General features: G+C 39.9%; 1 protein-coding gene across 4 annotated transcripts in view; it reads right to left on the bottom strand.

The window, feature by feature from the left end:
- gish (casein kinase I gish) overlaps nucleotides 1-20,804 on the bottom strand; it is a 234,307-nt gene that overhangs the window by 111,126 nt on the left and 102,377 nt on the right. For all 4 annotated transcript variants that reach the window (XM_071594304.1, XM_071594305.1, XM_071594306.1 and 1 more), the window contains exon 2: nucleotides 17,011-17,051. In XM_071594304.1, coding sequence (XP_071450405.1) covers nucleotides 17,011-17,051 — 41 coding nt within the window. The remainder of the gene's footprint in view (nucleotides 1-17,010; nucleotides 17,052-20,804) is intronic.

Here is a 20,804-nt window from a genome sequence, read left to right as displayed (position 1 = left end):
AAACCGAAACTACATCTCTCTTTATAATGTAACTGCTGATCAAATTAGTCTGGTGTTTTTTCAACCCCTGCCGCACACCCTAGCGGTGGCTCGCAGGGCGCATAAATAAATTTAAAAAAATAAGTAAATCACTCATACGGTATGAATCGTCTAAGACGTTTTTGTAGTCAAGTCAGTGAAACTTAATTTAAATCCCACAATATATAATTACAGAAAATACCATCCCTTGAATGTACTTTCAACGGGTTCCACCACATAAGACAGCACATTTTTTGTAAGTAGCCCCTTAAAAATAAACAATGCTCTGGAGAAACTCCACTCAGCATCCCATCGTGGACGCGACGCAAGTCTCCTTAAGTAAGGGGCCAACACAAAGGGCCAGGCAGCTTTTAAATATCCATCTGAAAAACTATAGACCAACGCTTAAGTGTCCAGCTACGTGGAAAAGGGTTGATGAGGCACTCACTTGAGGCTCAAAATGTTAAGAGCAAGGCCTCGGGTAATGCATTCTAAAACTCGATAGTCGTGGGGAAAAGGGCGCCGCGGAGCACGTAGTTAGGTGAGAGGGATGGTTTGGTATGCGACACCACGCGCAGGAGATGACGTTGTTAGGAGAGGTGTTACCATTGCGACGTAGGAAGAGAGGACCACTTAAAAGTGGCACACTTGGAATCCAATTAATTCACAATGGTGATCGTCAGGTAACAAAACAGAAGAGGGGCAACAAAAAGAGTTGGAGGGAGCGAGAAAATACGCTCGGTCCTCGCAACACGGAAGAGGTGACGAAAACGTCAATTAAAACTCAATCAAAAGCCTTGATGTCTTTCCAAATGAACGGGCGTCGCGTGGAACAAATAACCAGGAATCGATCAAGTGATACGCCGTGATGGCTTTGCGCGATAAGAGGAGAAAAACAGAGTTTGGCATGTCATAGACTGAAACAAACACGTCGACTGAAATCTTAGCCATTGAAGTCTCTGCGCTCCTGTCATTATTAAAACGAAAAGTGATAATTAACTCCTGGTATATCATTAATGGTTACTGATCCTGATTTGCCTATGGGGTTCCAACATTTACGCATGCAGTCAGATATTATAGTCGCAATAACCTTTCGCATAGCGGCAGACTAATAGTAGTAAATATTCTCAAGTAAGTCCTAGCGAATCACTTTTGCCCAAGTTATGATGAAGAAATTTGTAAGATTCTCTGATTCACTAAGCTTTACCGGATAACGTAAATGCGTCCTTGTTTTACCAAAGAGGAATTTCAAGAGAGATTTTCGGCCAATATGACTATGAGTACACACTTCAGGCATGTCGATTACAGAGTGACGCAATCAACACCAAAATATTAGGTAACTTTCTGTAAAATTATCCATTCCAGGAAAAAGTAATTTATTTCATATAACTTGATCAGATCAACTCTGACGACATTAGGCGCTAACTCAAAATTGTTGACAATTAATACCTTAAACAAAAACTCACTGAAACACGATCGTTTGAAATTATTACTAATAAGCCGTGTACAAGACCATGGGTACACTTTTGAGTTTTTAAATATTTACAGGAAACCAAACATCTTTCCTATTCTTCGGCTCCTCCTTGACAGGTTCTTTCCGTCGACAAATCCTATTTCCTTTATATCTTACTACTCTTAGATATATTTTCTCGGGTGACAGCCTACAACGACCCGCCAACTCGGCGCCATCTCCCTGCTTACCTCTTCTGAGGTCATCAAATGTTCCACAACTTTCTTTCTTCGCCTACCCAATCTATATTCTCTTCTTTTTTCCCTCCTCCTCTCTACCCAGATATCACACATTTAAAAATATCAAATCTATACTCAACCTCTTTACTTCGTATCAAAAAATATTATTCCTGCCGAACTGGATACATAGTCATTCTATCATTTCGGAATATTTTTTCACTTGTAGCATTTTATCTACTTAATGTATTTCTAAGTTAAGGAAACATAAGTATACTATTAATATAATTTCACATATTTAATTACATAATTTACGAAATTTCAATTATTAAATCAGCTAACTACAAGGTGACCTTTCTACCATGGGAGAAAACAATTGCTTGGCATACTGGGATATTACACTAAAGATTTCTTTTTCATATTCGAACAATGTTATGACGCAATAACAATCTTTTATCAGGCCTTTTCTGAACCTCTGCGTTATTGCAGAGGTCCTTAAGTTGCTTAGGGTAATACTTCTGCGGGTTTGAATACCTACCGTCCAGGACAAAAATGAGGTCACAAAACTTGTACGATACATCCAACAGACGATACGAGCTACTCGTATTTGTTTGGGAAAATTTATATCAGCGGAAGGCCAAATGTTCATAGGTCACTTCAGGCCACATTTACGATTCATTGCATTAATTGATCATTACAATATAAAAGAACGCGAAACCTTTCGGCTAAAAGTATTCTAGAATTATTTTTATACATGGCTTTCATAAAAAATGCATTTATCCCCAAAATAAGTGTTTTTTTAAGAACATCGGGAATATTTCAAGAACAATGCAAAGGTGGCACGCAGATTTTCCTCAAGATTACATGAATTGTGTAACAATGCTCCTTGACCTATGGTAAAACGGCGGAAACATTCTTTGACAAACAGAGGCATCGAAGTCCGTACTAATTAGCAGGCAAGCCAGGGTAATTCAGGAACAAAATACTTAAAGTTCACCGTAGGTTACGTTATTTCTTGAGCCGGAGGGAAGTTAACCATCGGCTATAATTGACTTTTAACTAAGCCACGTCACGTCATGAGATATATTATTCTACTGCGAAAGGTACTATGATGATCGAAAAAAAGTCAGGAAAAAGCATAAACCAACTTGAACCATTTACATACTACAATTTATCAATGCCTCTTTAAAGAACCAATCCTACTCCGGGTATAATTTTACCTAGCAATAAAAACGCCCTTTCACTCACTCTCACTACGTCCGCGTCTGGGAGAAGTTTTCGGTAGTTATTTAATTCCAAACCCTTCCCGTGGGACATCATAACTATAATTGAACAATTTCAGTCACCGTTGGACATATAATTCCGATTGATTTCAGCAGTAATCCTTCAGTTGGAAAGAGAATGTTTATTTAAATATTTATATATACCATTCAAGCCACCGCCAGGGTGTGTGGTAGAGGGTGAATACACACCAGAATAATTTTATCCGAATAAGACCCAACCGTGGTCGAACAATGCTGTTATGACCCCCTAATGGGATTCCCTAGTGGAAACATCGACATCTTAAATCTATGTTCTACACTTATTCTCTCCTCCAGTAGTACGATGGGGGTAATAATACATTTTCAACATAACTAATAAAAATAAATCCTTCCAATTTATGCAAGAGCCTCGATCTGTAATTTAACCTTCGCTCCGTGAGAGATTCCCAGCCTAGGTGCTCAAGTATTTTGGATACGCTACTCAGTTTATCATAACAACGTTTTAGAAGTCTAGCTTCTCTACGCTGCACGCGACGCAATTCGGCAATTAATCCAACTTCATGAGGACTTTCTTCAGTTTAATCCCAATCGCCAAGTGTCGCATCAGTGTTGAATGGCATTAAGGTCATCTGAAAGCGCTGCTGTGTCCTCAGGAGTAAACCACTGCATCGTCGGCAAATAACCGTATCTTACTGGTGACTGCGGAGTCAATGTCGTCAACGTTAAGTAGGAATAAAAGAGGTCCGATGACACGTCCCTTGGCAACACCTGCAGTAACTTCTACTGCATTTGAGCTAACTCCATCCAATCACTGCTCTTTGAACCAGACCATTCAAAAAGTCTTTAATCCAACCCCGGATATTTTATCAATGCATACATACGAGGTATGTCCAAAACGAATCGCGAATTTTGAATTTCCGCGGGTTACGTGTATTGGATTTTTAATTTTTTTGCGGCGTTATGTATGGTACTTCTGTCTCTCCCTTGTGCCGAAAAGTTCGGCCATTTTGAATTTTCCATTAATTATTGACAGCTGTTTTGCTGGGACGTGTTTCGGCTTCTCTTCGATTTTTGCCTGTTCCAAAAAAATGGATCAAAGAATCGGTATCAAATTTTGTGTGAAAAACGGAAAAAGTGCACGGACGCATTCCGAATGTTGACTGTGGCATATGGAGAAGCTACCTTGGACCGAAGCAACGTTTATCGGTGGTACAAAATGTTCTCCGAGGGCCGAGAAGATGTGAACAACGAAGAGCGTGCCGGACGCCCGAGCACGTCAACAACAGACGAAAACATTGATTTAGTGAAGTAAATAGTATTGGCCAATCGTCGAATCACCGTTAGAGAGGTTGCTGAGGACCTAAACATATCGATTGGCTGTGCCATTTGATTTTTACCAATGATTTAGGCATGGCACGTATCACCGCGAAATTCGTACTAAAATTGCTCAATTTCGACCAAAAACAGCAACGCATTAACATTGCTAATGGACTAGCGTTGGACTCTGTCCGCGGCGACCCAAATTTGCTCCAGAGGGTCATAACTGGTGATGAATCATGGGTTTATGGTTATGACGTGGAAACTCCCTAATTCCCAATCATCCCAATGGAAGCTGTAGCACAAGCCAAGACCGAAAAAATCGCGCCAAATTCGGTCGAATGTGAAAGTTTTGCTTACAGTTATCTTCAATTGCAGGGGCGTGGTGCATCATGAATTCTTGCTACAGTGTAGAACGGTAAATAAGGAATATTACCTGTAAGTTATGCGCAATTTGCGCGAAGCAATCCGCCACAAACGCCCGGATTTTTGGAAGAACAAAATTTGGCTTTTGCACCATGACAACGCCCCTGCTCACACATCGTTACTTGTAAACGAATTTTTGGTCAAAAACAACACACTAAAGATGCGGCAGCCACCGCATTCCCCAGATCTGGCCTCCAGTAACTTTTTCTTGTTCCCGAAACTGAAGAGGCCCATGAAAAGAACGACGCTGCGCTACGATAGACGAGATAAAAACTGCATCGAAGGAGGAGCTGACCAAAACTCATCACTTGGAAAAATATGCAATTATTTTAAAAGGCTTTCACCATTGAAATTATTTTGGCTAAGGGTGGGCAGAGTGGTGGAGACAAGAAAAATTGCGTTAAGAAGCGTAACCAAGATTTAGGAATTGCTGGCAGGCATCTTAAATAAAGACGTCAAGAAAAAAATAGTAACAATTTTAATACAGAGGGTAGTTTTGTATAGTTTTGAATCTTGTCAATTGAGGCAAGAGTATAAGGATATAAATTGGAGGCCTTGGAGATGTGGGTGTTGAGGAGAATGGAGAAAATAAAATGAACGGAAAGGAAAACAAACGACAACTTTCTAGACATGGTGGGGAATGAGAGAGAGAGCGAGAGATCAAAAAAGATGGTCAAAAAGATAAGTAGGAGAGAGGAGAGAGAAAGAAAAAAAGAGGTAATGGAATGCTGAATAGTTATGCAGGGGAGGATGCAGGGCTAAAGAATGAGTCATCTTTATAGATACTATCGGGTTTAAGGATATTTTGAGTCATGTTAGTCCGAGCTTAGGATTACAGCAGTGTGTATAGTCAGAGTCGATCAAAACCTATCCTAAGCCGGTGGACTACTACTAACACAATAATCATCACAGCCACTGAGTTCAACCGAAAATCCAGCCCCGGCCATATTACCTAATTAAGCCTTATAATTGAAGTCAGCGCAGTTGTCGGTGCCTCCTCCTAATAACTAACACTTTCAAGCAATTCAGTCCGCGTTCCGACTACCTTTCGAGTCTCTCCCTAGTTTCCCCCTCGCAAACACGTATCCAACTTTGCCGGCATTGAGCTCGCCTTGGGCCGCCGACTCCGCCGTAACTCGGGTCGACCTTGGCATTACATGAAAGGCGTAATTTGGGGATGACGCCGAACGGCTTCGCTTGCAATGCCGCAGTGCTCCCTGTGCCTATCTGGCTGGACCTTAAGGTGGCTCTGGCCTTAAGAGTCGCTCATTCCAGATCTTTTGAAATTTTCAAAATGGCATCTCAGAAGCACATTTTAACAACTGGGAAGATTAAAAACATGAGCTTCCTGATCTACATTTTGTGATATTGTTCCACTAACACTGAGGTTTTAACATGAGATCTTAAGGAACACACTCTACTATCAACCTAAAACATTCATATTAATTTAATTTCACACAGGTAAACGTCCACTTCAACTAGTAAATAAATTAGTAGATATAAATAAATACTGATGATTAAATATCTTGGTATTTTCCGGTCATCTTCTTGTAATAATAAATCAACCAGAGTTGTGTTTGCAGACATTGCATTTAATGAGTAGAACTTTCTAAACATGTCGTCTCCAGCTGAAAAGGCGCAATATTTTACACCAAGTTATAGGGTGAACAGAAAGTCCGTGTATTCATTACAGGCGTTCTACCTATTTTAAGGTGGGTATTGCACGCACCCTAACAGCAACTTACTTCTAAAACTTCTTTTTATTTCCCTTAAATTATTTCTTTCTTCCCTTCTGCGTAACTTCGAGCAGAAGCTTAAAAAGTTCAACTCAAATAAGGCAAAATGTGCTTGTAATCATTATATATTTGATCATTTGCGAATAAAATGTGTCAGCTAATATTTACATATTAATTAATTAATTAATAGCAATAATAATGGCAAATTCTTTCAGAGAACGAAATACACCACGTGTGGAGCTGAAATCTAGTCACATCCCAACGTGTATCATATCATAACGATCTTAAATTAATATCCACCTTATAATGTTACAATGGCTGCAATTTTGTTCTAATTATGCAACATTATCTCCGTCAGTACAGAGTAATACCATTTTCAGTAACTAATATATCATTTTTTCCTTTAAAATCCTTCACAAATTATTTTTGATTGCCTAAAGCAAATATTACGTATTTTCTACGACAACACTTAGAGATTCTATCCAAGCACGATACTGAACAAGGACCACCCCCTATACCTCTTTCCATGACTATTATTGATCCATAAAATGGGAATACGGTAATGCTATATAATGCTCCTATGCACTCAAAGTACTACAAAGCTACAAAAACTTCCCTATCATTGTTTTCACCTGGTTTTTACTTCTTCCATTTCATCGATCTGTCAATTCGTTACGCAGACAGTAGCCTGTACACATCAATGAACGACTGAACACCGTCCATATCCGTTCAAAAAGAGCATTAATTACAAGGAAATATGGACTGGGTTTCTTCAAGGCAAGATGGTTTTATTCCACAACTGGAACTAGGGACGGAATCTTTTTGACCGCTAGCGCCTACACCACGGAATCACACGCAATTCAACTCGCAGAGAAACCAGCTTTTCCGTCGCCGGACGTCCGCGTGGGGGCTCTATGGTTGAGAGCATGAGCAGGAGAGAAGCAAGACTGGAGGGGAGGAGAAAAAAGTTAAGGAAAAAAACGACCATAACATGCACGTAGGGGAAGGTAGCTTTTCCGCCCTTCCTCGACCAACCAACTCTCCACAAATTTCTCACCAATCCAACAACCACGGGGGACGATGAAAGCCGTAGTCCGCCAACTACGCACGTGTTGATTCGAGAGGTCTTTTGATAGGACATGCCGCCTGAGTACTTCCCCTTCGTACCGTTCTAGGAAATACGAATTTTTCATAACTCTTCAGTTTTGCTATAATTCTACTTATGAAGGTGTTTCGAACTTGACGCCTCGAGGATCTGGGGATGTATTTACAAAGTCTATAATTTTGAAATATTTCGCCATTGATGCCACTTACTATCGCTAAACATTAAGCTCACTTCGTCATAAAGCGAAGAGGAAAATAAATGTGAAACTCAAGAACAATTTGGGGCTCCTTCGTCAGCAGAAGAACAATGAGATATTCTAGATTAAAACCAAATTAAAAGTGATATCAGATTCTACCTGGGAGGGTAACCAATTCTGAAATTGGCCCGTTTCCTTGTCAACTGTTGGGAATCATTGACTTTTCTATTTTCTTACGGTTGACGACACGATTCCAATACTTGTAAAACCAGTATCCGTCTTCTTTGTTGTGCTTCTTACTAAATTCAATAGCCTCCTAAATCGTTCTAGAGATATATCAGCCCTCTCTTGCCATGACTCACGCAATTTCGAATTCAATCTAGTTAGACGTTCCGCACAGACCGTGTTCTGCAATCGCCGACAGAAGAATGTGAATTTATTGGGTCTCTTTGACAACACCACCACATTTAGCGAATGAAATTCCTACTGTTAATCCTTATATGACTTTCCATTAGAATACACCGATTGACATAATATTTTTCATAGTTCTTTAGTATACTTTATTTTCAATAGTCTTTTGAGTAAAATTCCTGCATTATTATATTATTCTTCATTTGTTTGCCAAAGATTACATATCCTAAGTCTTTCCACCTCCACAGCTTTATAGAAGATCATTATGATAGGTTTTTACGTTTTCCGTCCTTGGCGTCAAAGCCTAACGAAAACACTGACGGACAAATGACAGCAGTTCACATAGGAACTCACAGACATATCCCAAGGATTAATTTATCTATATCTAAAAATATGAGAAACGCGAAAATGGACAACAAACAGTGATGGGGTGGGATATAATGATGGGACCCGGGAACTAACGACAAAATTATTGGAAGGTTTCAAAATTTTTTTCTCTAATTTCGGTCACTCGGCCTCGGCGGCCCGAGACTTCCAGTCTTCTTCTCCGAGCCAAGTGCCAGGGGGTTGCAAGGAGTACTGGGATCTATCTCTCAGGGGGCGACGGCAAGAGAATGGGAACAGCTTGGCAGGGTGGGGTCACGTCCGCCTCCTCGCTCCCTTCCCCTCTAACAAATTCACTAGGCCACGGCACATGCGTAGTTGACGTGCGTTTGCTTGCACCGGTGGGTGGGGTTGATGTCTCGGGAGGTGTGAGGGAGAAAGGCGAAGATAAAGGGAGTTTGGAGGAGGGGGAGAGGACTGGCCGACGGGTCTGGCGGCTAAGACGGCTTCCCCACACGAGCCCATTGTGCTTGCTTTTGCCTTTAATTTTTTCTCCCTTGTTCTTCGCTCCTCTCCCTCGGTTTATCGACTCCGTACCCCGCCGCCGCGCCTATGGCGGTCGCCTGCCAGGCGTCGAAAAACCTGGACCTCCGGGAATTAAGGAAGAGGGGGACGGCGTGGGAGCAATGTGCCAGTAAGGCCGCCATCACCACTCGACCCCCCCCCCCAATCTCTATCACTCTCCTCCCCCACACAAACGAAATTTCCCCGCACCCAACCGAACTCAATACACAATCAATAGACATCGCTTGACCCAGAGGATCCAGCGGGAATGACTCTTTCGTTTTCACACGTCCCCACGCAATTCAGATGCAAAGCGGGCGCCGGAAAAGGGTGGGAGGATGAGCTAGCCGTCGCCGACTAAAAGAGCGAATGACTGGTGTGCTCGAATTGACGGGAGGACGATCGGAAATCAATTTTGGAGGCTCGCAGCAGAGGACTCAGAATGGACAGTCGCCACGGAGAGCGATGTAACATGAAAACGAATGTGATAGATTTGGGTGAAAGCGTAATTTTGATGCTTACGTTGGTGGTCGAGATGCTGAGGTATTCTTTTGCAATTGGGAGTCAGTGGTTTATTCAGGAGTACACGGTTTTAGGGAGCGGAAGAGGAGACTGAGAGAGAAAATCCGCCGTTGATCACAGCCTGCAGTTGGCGAAAAATACTGATGTGGTCACAGGGTAACTTAAGACATATCAAAGTAAGTTCCCGATACTCGACATACAAAAAGCGATCGGAAATAGAAATGAAAAATCCCCTGAGGTTTGAACTATGGTAGTTAAGGAGGAAAGTCAGGGCCAAAGTCTCTGAAATTGACTAACACTCATTAGACAATACATATTCGAAATTGACTAGCACTCGTTCTCTACTTCTTTTTTTTAATACACTTCTAAGAAGGGCGGACTACTACCGGCGATGGTATCTTTTTATAAAAATTGCAAATAAAAAGAAAGAACCTCATTATTTATAATAATGTATAAAACGATTACGCATGCTTTCGAAAAATTGTTGTCGGTGCAAGAGGTGATCTACATATCAGGAAGGGCTTGTTTTGGTCATTGATTTTCATTTGCATTGGCTTTTCTTAGCGAAGCATCTGGCCGAGATATTCTTACACTTCGGCGAAGTCAGCGATCCATATGATAATTCGATTCACAAATACGCGCTAATGAAAAAAAAATGAAATGTGCGTTGGTAGAATCACCACGAGTGTGTTTAATTAATCGTAACTGAACGCTTAAGTGGTGGTCAATTAAAAAATAGGAAAAAACCAAGTGCTTCTACGCAAACGGCACTACATTATTGTAGGGTGCAAAAACAAAAGTTAAATATTGCAACTGCCACAAACTCTACCGAAGTGAAATACACGAAATGTTCACCGAAATGGTGCTCACAATGCTATTGAATTCGATGGTTTCAAGCTCAACTTAGCGAAAATTCATGATCACTGAAGAAATGTTTTTATTCAGTGCTCACAATGGTTTTACTCAAAATTAACATCGAAATATCCATTGCCAGTAAAAAAAACTATCATCATCGAATTTCGACAAAATACACCTAAAGATAGCAATGCGTTGTTGAAAAAGGATCGCGACTTTAATTGGGAGGGAAAAAATGTAGAAACATTTTTGCCAATTGATTGTAACTCGGAGAGGTTGTAGGTCATGATGTCGACAATACATTTTTCCTATATTACCTGCCAATAATCGTGAAACAACGAGACTAGATATGAAGCTAGAAAAGATGGTAATCCATTTACCGCAACATTCTTCGCCACCTAAGCCTGCATTAAATCAACAATCATTATCTACTTACCAGATGCGCAATCATTCGTCTCTTTTTCCTTAAGCGGAGTATTTCGTCACGGTCAATCAGTAATGGATAGGAGTGAGTCAGCTAATGACCACAAAGAAAACTGAATAATTGTATTATGCTAACTTTTCCATGGCGTCAAGACAAAACGTGACACTTGGTTCTAGTCACGTATGATACCATATACATCAACGATCTTTCTTCGCAAAGGAATGAGTACGAATTTTCCACTTCTATAACTGGTCTACTTTTAATATGTTGACTTTCAAGTTGCCACCAGCATTAATGGAAGGTGATGAGATGAAAAATATGAATAAATATTCTAAGAAAAGAGTTTTTTACCCATAGAAGTTGTAGCAAAATTACGTCCATGGTATTCGACAAAAAATAAATAAATAACGTACCTTTTAGGGAATAGGTCCAGTAGACACATGGGCAATAATAATATGGTGATGCTTTACTGATTATCCTATCATTATAAGGTGAAAACCGGATTAAATTAAAATAAGCAACTTCCCCTATAGAAATAACGTCACTTACGATTATTTCACATTCCATCATATCGAGTTGCGAACAAAGTCAAGTTTAGAGAAATAATTTCTTTTAATAATGAAAAACTAAACGCAATCAATTGAGAATTCATTGAACCACGATTTCCAATTTCGAGATATCAAAAACAATCTAGATTTTGTCGTTTTTCAAAGAGCCCTATCCCAGGTATCTTAGAAGGGCCATTAATATTTTAGCCCTTTCTCGATTACTTATACATTATTCGTCTTCCTACTTACTTATACAGAAGTTTTTAGTTCCGGCCCCTTGATTTTCAAATTATTACACAATATCTATCGTCAAGGAAAATCAATACTAATGAATTCACTCTTGCGGCACAAAACATGTATCTAGTTCCGTTATAATTACACACGCCCGAATGATATTTTCTTCAAAAGATTAGAATAAATGTAGGAAATAATTAATGACGAAATGACAGTATCTTGCTCCTTTAGAGGTCGTAAAAGATTTGGATTCCCCTAAGTGCAAAATAACACAGATGGAGACTCAACCAGAAGCTACGAGGGTCATCCGGAAAGTAGTACCCGTTCGTGAAATAAAGACACAAAAGTAAATATTAACAAACATAAAAAATTTTATTTGAAAGAGGATACTTTAAACTACTTCTCAACATAATCTCCAAGCAAATTAAGGCATTTGTCATAACGTGTGACAAGTTTCTGTATTCCTGCTGCATAGTCCTTCGCCGCCAGCTCATTGAGATACGCGAGGGACCCATCTTGCACAAATTTTTGCATAATGCAGATGGTGTTTAACAATTTCATGAACAATTGTTCGAGAAACATTGGGAAAATGCTCACAGATGTCATCAATTGTGACGCGCCGATCGTTCCTCACGAATTCGTCAACTGAGCTCACCAGTTGGTCTGTAATGACAGACGGTCTCCCCGAACGCTCATCGTCGTGTGTGTTCCCCCTCCCCATGTTGAAGTTGCGACACCACCGCCGAACAGACGACTCGTCCATTACATTGTCTCCATACACCTCCTTTAATTGGCGATGAATATCACATGGGCGAACGTTTCTTGCATTGAGGAATTTAATCACTGCCCTCACTTCACAACTGGCGGCGTTCTCAATTTTTTTAAACATTGTAAACAATCACAGAAACAACACAGGCAATGCTAGCGTCACGCAACTTGGCTCAGAGAAGGCAGACAAGCCACTGAAGCTATCTGACCTCGTCCAGCGGCTACTCGCGTCGTCAGCACTTCATGCGGCACGAACGGGTACTACTTTCCGGATGACCCTCGTACAACCGATTATTCATCTTCATACGTTACGTCACCGTGTTCATCAGTTGACTACGTAAAATCATCACTATCAAACGAGCGCAAAATTATGCCTACTATTTTTTATGCAATATTATATCTAATACTTAAAGAGAAAAAAGGGGGATTCAGTATTGCATAGGAATTCTGCGGCGCTGAATACAATAATTTTGTGAGTACGATTTCGTCTCCAGGAATGTTATTACCTCTACCGCCATTGTCACTCAAAATATCCTGTATCCAACTCTCTGCCTTCTTTCAATTTATCTCAACATCTTTCACACCTCCCCCAACTTGCACAGAATTTATTCGCTTGCTTTCCATTTCGTCTATTTCAACTTTTACATTCCTTCCACAGTCACATTTCATACACCTCCACTATGTGCCCATTCTCTTGCTTCAAGTTTCACTGCTGCACAACATTTCGACTCCACCTTGAAGTTCATTAAGATCTGGTGCTACAGAAATCACTCAGCCTGGGCGAGACTTGATAGATAATAATAAAAATTAGAAAAGAGCATTCACTACATGAATTTAAAGGCTCCGAATGGTAGCCATGTATTTTCTGGTTGCTGGCCGGAGGGTTCTGGCTTTGAATTCGGGTGATACTTTTGGATGCCTCGAGTTCAACTAACGTACCGTTTTATTTTAAGAACCAAATCCATCCGGGAAACATTAAAATTACAGGCACAGGAAAAATAATTAGTTGAACATGACGTCTTATCACGCTATTAGGCGATCGCCACCCTGACCCACAAAACTAAATCCAGATTAAAAGACTGAATTGAGAGTTACAGCGACGAAAGGATAACACGGAGACAAGATATTAGTAGCCAATCAAGCTTCGCAGAAAACTGCACATTATCGACTCAAAGACTCTTCAAATCCAAAATCTTGAATAAATATTCAAATCATCACTTTCTTTTTTTACCAAACGCCACAACGACGAAAAAACTTCCTACGTTCAAACGAAACCGAATAGCGAATGGGCAAGGCGATAGACGTCACTAGCACCACAAGGGGCGGTGAATTTCACCGTGCATGGAAGGCAACCACATTAAGCAGTATCCCTCGAAGGTACAGAATTGAATTCACTATCGTATGGTGGAAGTACTCATAGAAAAATATCGTGGGGGCTACTGGCATATCAAAATCTGTTATAGGACGTATGTAGGGTAGGGGAATGAATCTTAAGTTGCAAAATTTGTTCATGAAAATCCCACGTACAAAATGAAAACGCACTACATGAAATATTTCAAATATCCATCGAAAAACGTTAAAGAAAACGATATCACGGATACGATGCATCATTTAGGAACCAGGAACACACTTTCGGACGAATGTAAACGGTATGTATCCATCGAAATTCGAACTGAAAGCTACACGTACCCAAAGAAAACTCCGACAGAAGACTGCAGGGAGTGAAAAACCTTTGGGAACACTTGGGACGGTAAACCTACTCACAGTGAACATTTAACAGAGAAATGATATCCGCTTTACAAAATATGCTTTACTGTTCAATTTTTAAATGCACTCCCAAAGCTTAAACACATTCATAAAAAATCATACCAACAAACGCTACGGATACATTTGGTAGCATGATAGAATGTTTGGCTTAGTAGAGTGATAATTCTGATCACAGATTCCGCCCGAGCATATATCGTGCACCATGGTGTTGCGAAAGGTAAAGCCAGGCGAGATGTTCATTCATGGGGCAACCCATCTTACGGGAGTTGAACGTAAAATCGCCCTGGTATCTCCACTTGCCAGTTAACTCCTACACATTACTATGTCCGCTAAAACGTTCATCTGTTTTCAAGAAGGATGATGCGCGATCACGAACGCGTACAGCAAAGTTCAATATAATACGTATATCTGAGTAAAAGCAGCAGTTGCGGCGAAGAATTATGAAAATGTACTACTAAAATGTGAAAAACATTCCAGAAAACCCGAGAATAGTTCTTTCCTACGCTTCTTCAAGGCATTACAACTCCCGGCTTTCTCTACCAGCGCCACTGATCATAGAATATTCTCATCGATAAAAAAAAGCCAAAATACACGGATAACAAAGGCACGGACAATCGGAGGCCAACCAAGTAAAATGTAATTCGTCAGCCGAAAGCATTTGGGAAGATTTCTAGCTATTAATTTGCCAATTTAAACCAAGCAAAAAGAATATACGATAGACTTTCCCGTCTATAAACCGCCGCTGAGTAGTTTTCTCTCCACTTAGGACTTACTGGAATTTGAACTGGAATAAAAGAAGATTTTTAAAAATTGCTCTTCTCAGTGCATACCGCGCCGAAACACCTCGAAGTCTTGGCTGCGTTTCGAAATAAGTAGGCATGTTTATCGAACTGCATGAAAACTATGACACAAAAGGGGATTCTCATCGCATATTTTTTCTAGCGGCTCAGGATAAAAAAATGACTGGTAAAAAAAACGAAAGTAACTTCCGGCACACTACAAATAATGACTCACAATGCTTCAGAAGTCAGCGACCTGGAAATCCTCCACTTCTGCCCGACGTGAACATTATTCTATGAAAATAATTTAACGGTGTCTAGTCCCAGACTCGAGAAAAAATAAACGGATCAAACTGATACTTAAATTCGCTGAAGGCAACTTAAATTTTGAACATTCAGTGGAATTCATGACGTCATACGGAAGCGAATAACAACATTAAAAGCTGATAGGATCAAGGTGAGTTGAATGATGTGAAAGTGATTACGTTTTCGAAATGAGTAGGTCTGAACATTACGCAACCGATTCATCTTCAAACATTTTACCCAGAATGCTCTTGCTATTGCGTTAGAAGATCACCTGACGATAACTTCCTCACTGTAGCATGCAATGATATCTCATCAAATGTTACTAAGACACTCACAATGAATTTAAAATGAATGAAAATTTTAGTACTCCATTAGGATTTTGCCGAGATATTGCGGATTTACAGAAGCCACGGACAAGGGAAATGTCAAGGTTGCAATGTTCCGCGGCAAATGAAATGCAGCTGGATAATTTAATTATAAATGAAGAAGTTTGCAAAGGAAGACCTTTATTTTGCTGGTGAAAGCATACTCCCAGTAAGATTTTCCTTTTATCAGTGCTGGGGGCGTCTTTTGGTGGACGTAATAATCGCGACGGACAACCATTTCCGTGTTATTTGAAACGGAAAATTAATTCAATGCGAGGTAAGGTGACGAAAATTTTGTCAGCTAGGTCAACCGAGACGACTGGAACCGCGAAAGTAGAATGCTTCTTGTCTACGCCGCAGAAACCTGCATAGTAATTACAATTTGCTGGGTTCCAACGCCCAGAGTATGCACTAAGTTATGACAAATACATATAAATACCATCGCATGTGCTGGATAGGGCACTCTAGAGGCCATCTCTAAAGCGGCGATCCCAAAAGGATTCCAACTGCACAATACTCGAGTTAAAAAAGCGCATTAATAACAATGACACTGATTACCAATGAAACAATTTTCAAAATATCGATAGCCCATCATCAATACTTGCATTCATTAAATTTGAAAGAAAAAGGAAATTCATCACCATTGGCCAAATGAGAATATGCTGATTCAATGCCAGACTACTTCCTACCTGCCCTGCTCGGTATTCAGATTAACTTCATGGCGGCAACTCTGGGAACGGATATAGATATCTTAGTAATCCCATGCGGTAGTTTTCGATATTGAGACGCAACAAACCATCCAACTGGCACAAGAAAGGATATAATCGAAATCTAAAAATACGACAGATGCGACTAAAAGAATTTTACATTCGCGGGTATGTCATTACTTTATTTAACTATGAGGAATTTAATTTAAACGCAAAACGTTAGGGAGACATTAATATTATAAAAATTTAAAATTTCGAACTCACAAGTCGATAATAAGACAAGAAATCACAATCCCTCGGAAAAAATATTTGTGAAAGGTCAGATAGTCTGGTTCCCGAGAAAAATAATTAACGAGCAACAAAACAATTCTGGACACAACGCTTAAGAAGCAAAACTCAATAACAGACACAATAAGACTTTTTTATGGAAAGACTTTCCATCCGACCAATATCCAAACGCTTTAACCCTACTAATTAATGCGAATACTTATGAAGCGATATAGTTAACAGTTTTCGGAATTCGACATTAATAAATTAACACAAGTAGGCAAATAAAAGCAACGCAACACAATTCTTCATTCTTGTGTTTCACTTTCCCATCAATTAGATACGATCTGGAACACTGCCAACATGTTAAACAATTAATTAGCATTTACAATAGAATAATATTAAAAATATATAGAAACTTACCATTTTGATAGCCACATGCTCGTTGTTGTACAGATTTTTTCCTGAAAAGAGAGGAAAATTAATTAAATATTTACCTTCTCATTACAATATGACGCAAGAACACATTATCATCATTTAGTGACAGATAAAATGAATTCTCAAACCCAGTGTTTGGAAATAATTCATAAAAATGTTGGGAAAAAATGCACTGCCAAGAAAAAGTCCCCTCGGTCTAATTGAAAGCAAAATTATGACGAACAAGGCACATTACGATATGGCTGCACTGACTGTTTCCATGTTCTGTTCAGTTTTTATTTTAAGTCGAAATTGACCTTTAACCAATTTTGATTAATTTCCACCACTAGAAGGTCTTTCAAGTTTGAATTAAAAAGAAACATATTTCACATTAAAGAAAAATAACAGAACCCATAATTCCCGCCCATTACGTTTTTCCTCTAATTTTCGATATAGAGTATTGTGGGTATTAAAAAAATAACAAGTCGCAAAGGAAAGAGAAAAAAAGACACCGACTTTTTTCACAGGTTCTTCACAGGAGAAGGAATTTTGAAAGGTTTTCCACGTGCGAAACGCAAACAACGGTGCCATTCTGAACTCTCACAAGGAAGCAAATAGCTTTGATATACCCAATTATTTCATTTTTAACGCAAATTAAAAGCGTGGATGCAACGCTATACCTTTCTCACTCCTTTCGCGTCACGATTCTGCATCCTTTTTTTTTAATACCATCCGAACGAAACGTTTCCAAATTAAACTCCGGAGTAAAAGCAATTTTCATGCATTTATTCAGTGAATATGGAACAAAGGAAAAATAACCAATAGGGAGTGCAGTAGCAAAACTAGGCAATTACGACCAACGGTTTTAATGATGAAATTAAAAAGAACTTCAACTTCTCGAACTGTCCAATAGCAGAGTCAAAAGAGACGCGACGACAGTGACATACAGCTCGAGGCGTGGATAAAGCAAGCTAAAAAATACGAGTAAATCGTTCCATGCATAAATGGAACGGCGTCCCATTCTATTGCAGTTGAAAAAAAGGTAAAAATCGTAGTTTACCCCATTTCCATGATCACCCGTAAAAAGGTGATGAACAATTCTTTTACTTCAGAAGAGGGGGGTACCACACTTGATAGTTTTAAGTTGGTTCCATTAACAAATGACGTTTATAAATTCAATTCCATACGACTTGCTACAGATCATACATATTTCATTTTTTATGTAACAACCAATAATAGTAAACTTTGTAGCAGAAAGATACATTTAGTGTTTCCCGGTAACCCTGATTATATATAACTGTAAACTCTTATCAATCAATATCCATTGAATGATAAAACAACCATTATTGGAAGAGAACATTTCAAACTTAAATTCCTTCGATTATTTAACGACTGCAGAGCTAATCAAGTCTGGTACAACTTAATGTCAGCATGGCTGGTTGATCAATCTGTCGAGGAAACCACTTATGACCCGAATGTGAGATGCAGAGAATTTTCATTGTTGACAGAAATTGACGGTTTTGATAGAAAGGAAAATGTTAGGCAAGCGGGGTAGGATGTTTGAGGAAATGGAGAGGGTTTATTGCAATGAGTTGTACCAGGTAGTCTTGTTACGCGAGATGAAGTAATGTTAAGTTAATGTCCATTCGAAACCTTACTTGAACCGTGGAGAACTAGATAATAATAAGACGAGAGGGAGAGCTGCTACCATCAAGAAGGGCAACTCCATTCCATAATTTACGTATATACGGTCTAGAATTGAAAGATCGTGATATTACCATGATGGCAAACGAGTCCCCATACATTTATATCAAAACCCATTGGCGGTTTGAATTCTTCATATTCATATGATATTTCAAACAGGCGATGGAGCGTCTTAATCATAATAATGCTGTGGAAGATGAGTTCAGCGGAACCGGAATTTTAAAAAAACCCATTAGAAAAAGAGATTGAGTGTCAATACGAAAATATTTATGCGAAAATAGCTATGAACTAGAGAGAAAAGAAATAACCTCCCCCGTATAGCATTATTAAAATAAGAAAAGCCTTAAACTTATCATCGAATTTATAGTAAGTGGAATCTGGAGATATTGACAGCCACTGAGATGTGGAAGACGGCGATAGGGGGGGGGGGGAATAGTATACTAGTAATATACTAGGGGGTAATATACTAGGAATGCAAGGTAGAGGAAAGAAAATAATAGGCATTTTGGAGGGAGGTGTAAAGTATGCTAAGTTAAAAACTAGCTATATAACATAATATGCCGTAGTGGGGTTTTAGAATATTTTGTGCCATGTTATTGAGGGTTTGGGATTGCAGCAGTGTGTAGTGCCATGGGTCATCGAAAACCTACCCTAATCCGGTAGGCCGTTGTTAATGATAATAACGTGCGGTATATACGACGCAACAACAGATGATTTAATGGAATGCATGAAAATCATAGCATTGAGAGCAGACTAATTTTTTACGCTCATATGATTGATAGCCCTAATAGCTGGCCCCACTGTTAAGTAGTGGATTGGCGATACGCCTCACAAGTTTAAAATTGGATGCCGTAAATAAAAAATTAGTTATAAGAGAGTTATAAGCAAAAACACTATGAAGCTGAAATGGGAGGGGGGAGAGAGGAGGCGGGAAGCATAAAGAATGAACATGGCGGACCGAGAAGCTGGGGTTCGAAAGATAGAAGGGCAAGGGATCGAGACAGCCTCCTCATACGCCGCCCCTCTCCGCAACCCCTTTCCCCCCGAAGGGGCCGCGGGCGGTAAGCGAACGTGACTCGACCGTGAAGGGGAGGGAATCCTTCCCTTCATCCTCTCCATTCGATGTTTGGGGAGACACGAGCCGAGGGAGTAATTGGGGGAAGCTCAAGGAGGTTTTCATGAAGGTGGGGGAACAAGCTGGGCGATGGGAGAGGGCGGCCCGTAGCGGGCGAAAAAGGCGGCGTGAGGGGAGTCGAATAAGGGCTGACATAGACCCGCCAAAGGGAATGAGAGAGAGGGCTTCCTAACGTTCAAGAACCTACTATCGTTTCCACCCGTAAATTAAGTAAAACTACCGATGGAGCCATACGGTATGGTTGGACCATAAGGGGGAAATACTTCATCATCACGAAAGCGCATTCAATCATGTAATAGCAAGGGTGGCGAGCATCGTCACGATGAAGCTCATTTATCTATCAAAATAATAATAGCTGGGGTAACCACATTTCATTTTTTAATGCTGACTTAATTGAAATTCAGGGAGAGAGCATTTTCGCCACAAGAGTTTCTCTAACACATCTATAGTAAACGTACTGGCACGTAACTGTATAAATTCGGCTACCACCCCATTAACTCCCATAGTATATTTCACCATACATACTAGTGCATGTAGTTACATGCAGACTACTATCTAACTCTGATTTAGGAGTAAATGTGCATAATAAATATCTAATTATTTATTCAAACGTCCATTAATTCGTTGGTACGCACATTTTTTGATATTCTGGTACCTTACTTTCTGCCATAGTGAAAATTAACGCACTATTAAGTTTCCCAGAGTAGCACGCCATGTTGGGGCAATGAAATAATACCATTAGTGTGACACCGTGTGGGCTTCTAAATTCTGATTCACCCTCCATTAATCTCTAAGCAATGTTCACCATAAGATACACAAAGAAAACTGACGGTTCGTAGTAGCAGTTCAGGAAATCTCTACGCTAGAAATCGGAATCCTACCACCTCCATCAGCCTTGTGTTTTTCCTGTGCCTCCTTCCCATTTACTCCATTAATGAAATACCTTGAGTGTGAAGTTAAA

This window comes from Hetaerina americana, unplaced genomic scaffold (assembly GCF_022747635.1).
Source record: "Hetaerina americana unplaced genomic scaffold, ioHetAmer1.1.p SCAF_6, whole genome shotgun sequence".
Taxonomy (NCBI): Eukaryota; Metazoa; Arthropoda; class Insecta; order Odonata; family Calopterygidae; genus Hetaerina; species Hetaerina americana.
This window is presented reverse-complemented; position numbering and strand designations above follow the sequence as displayed.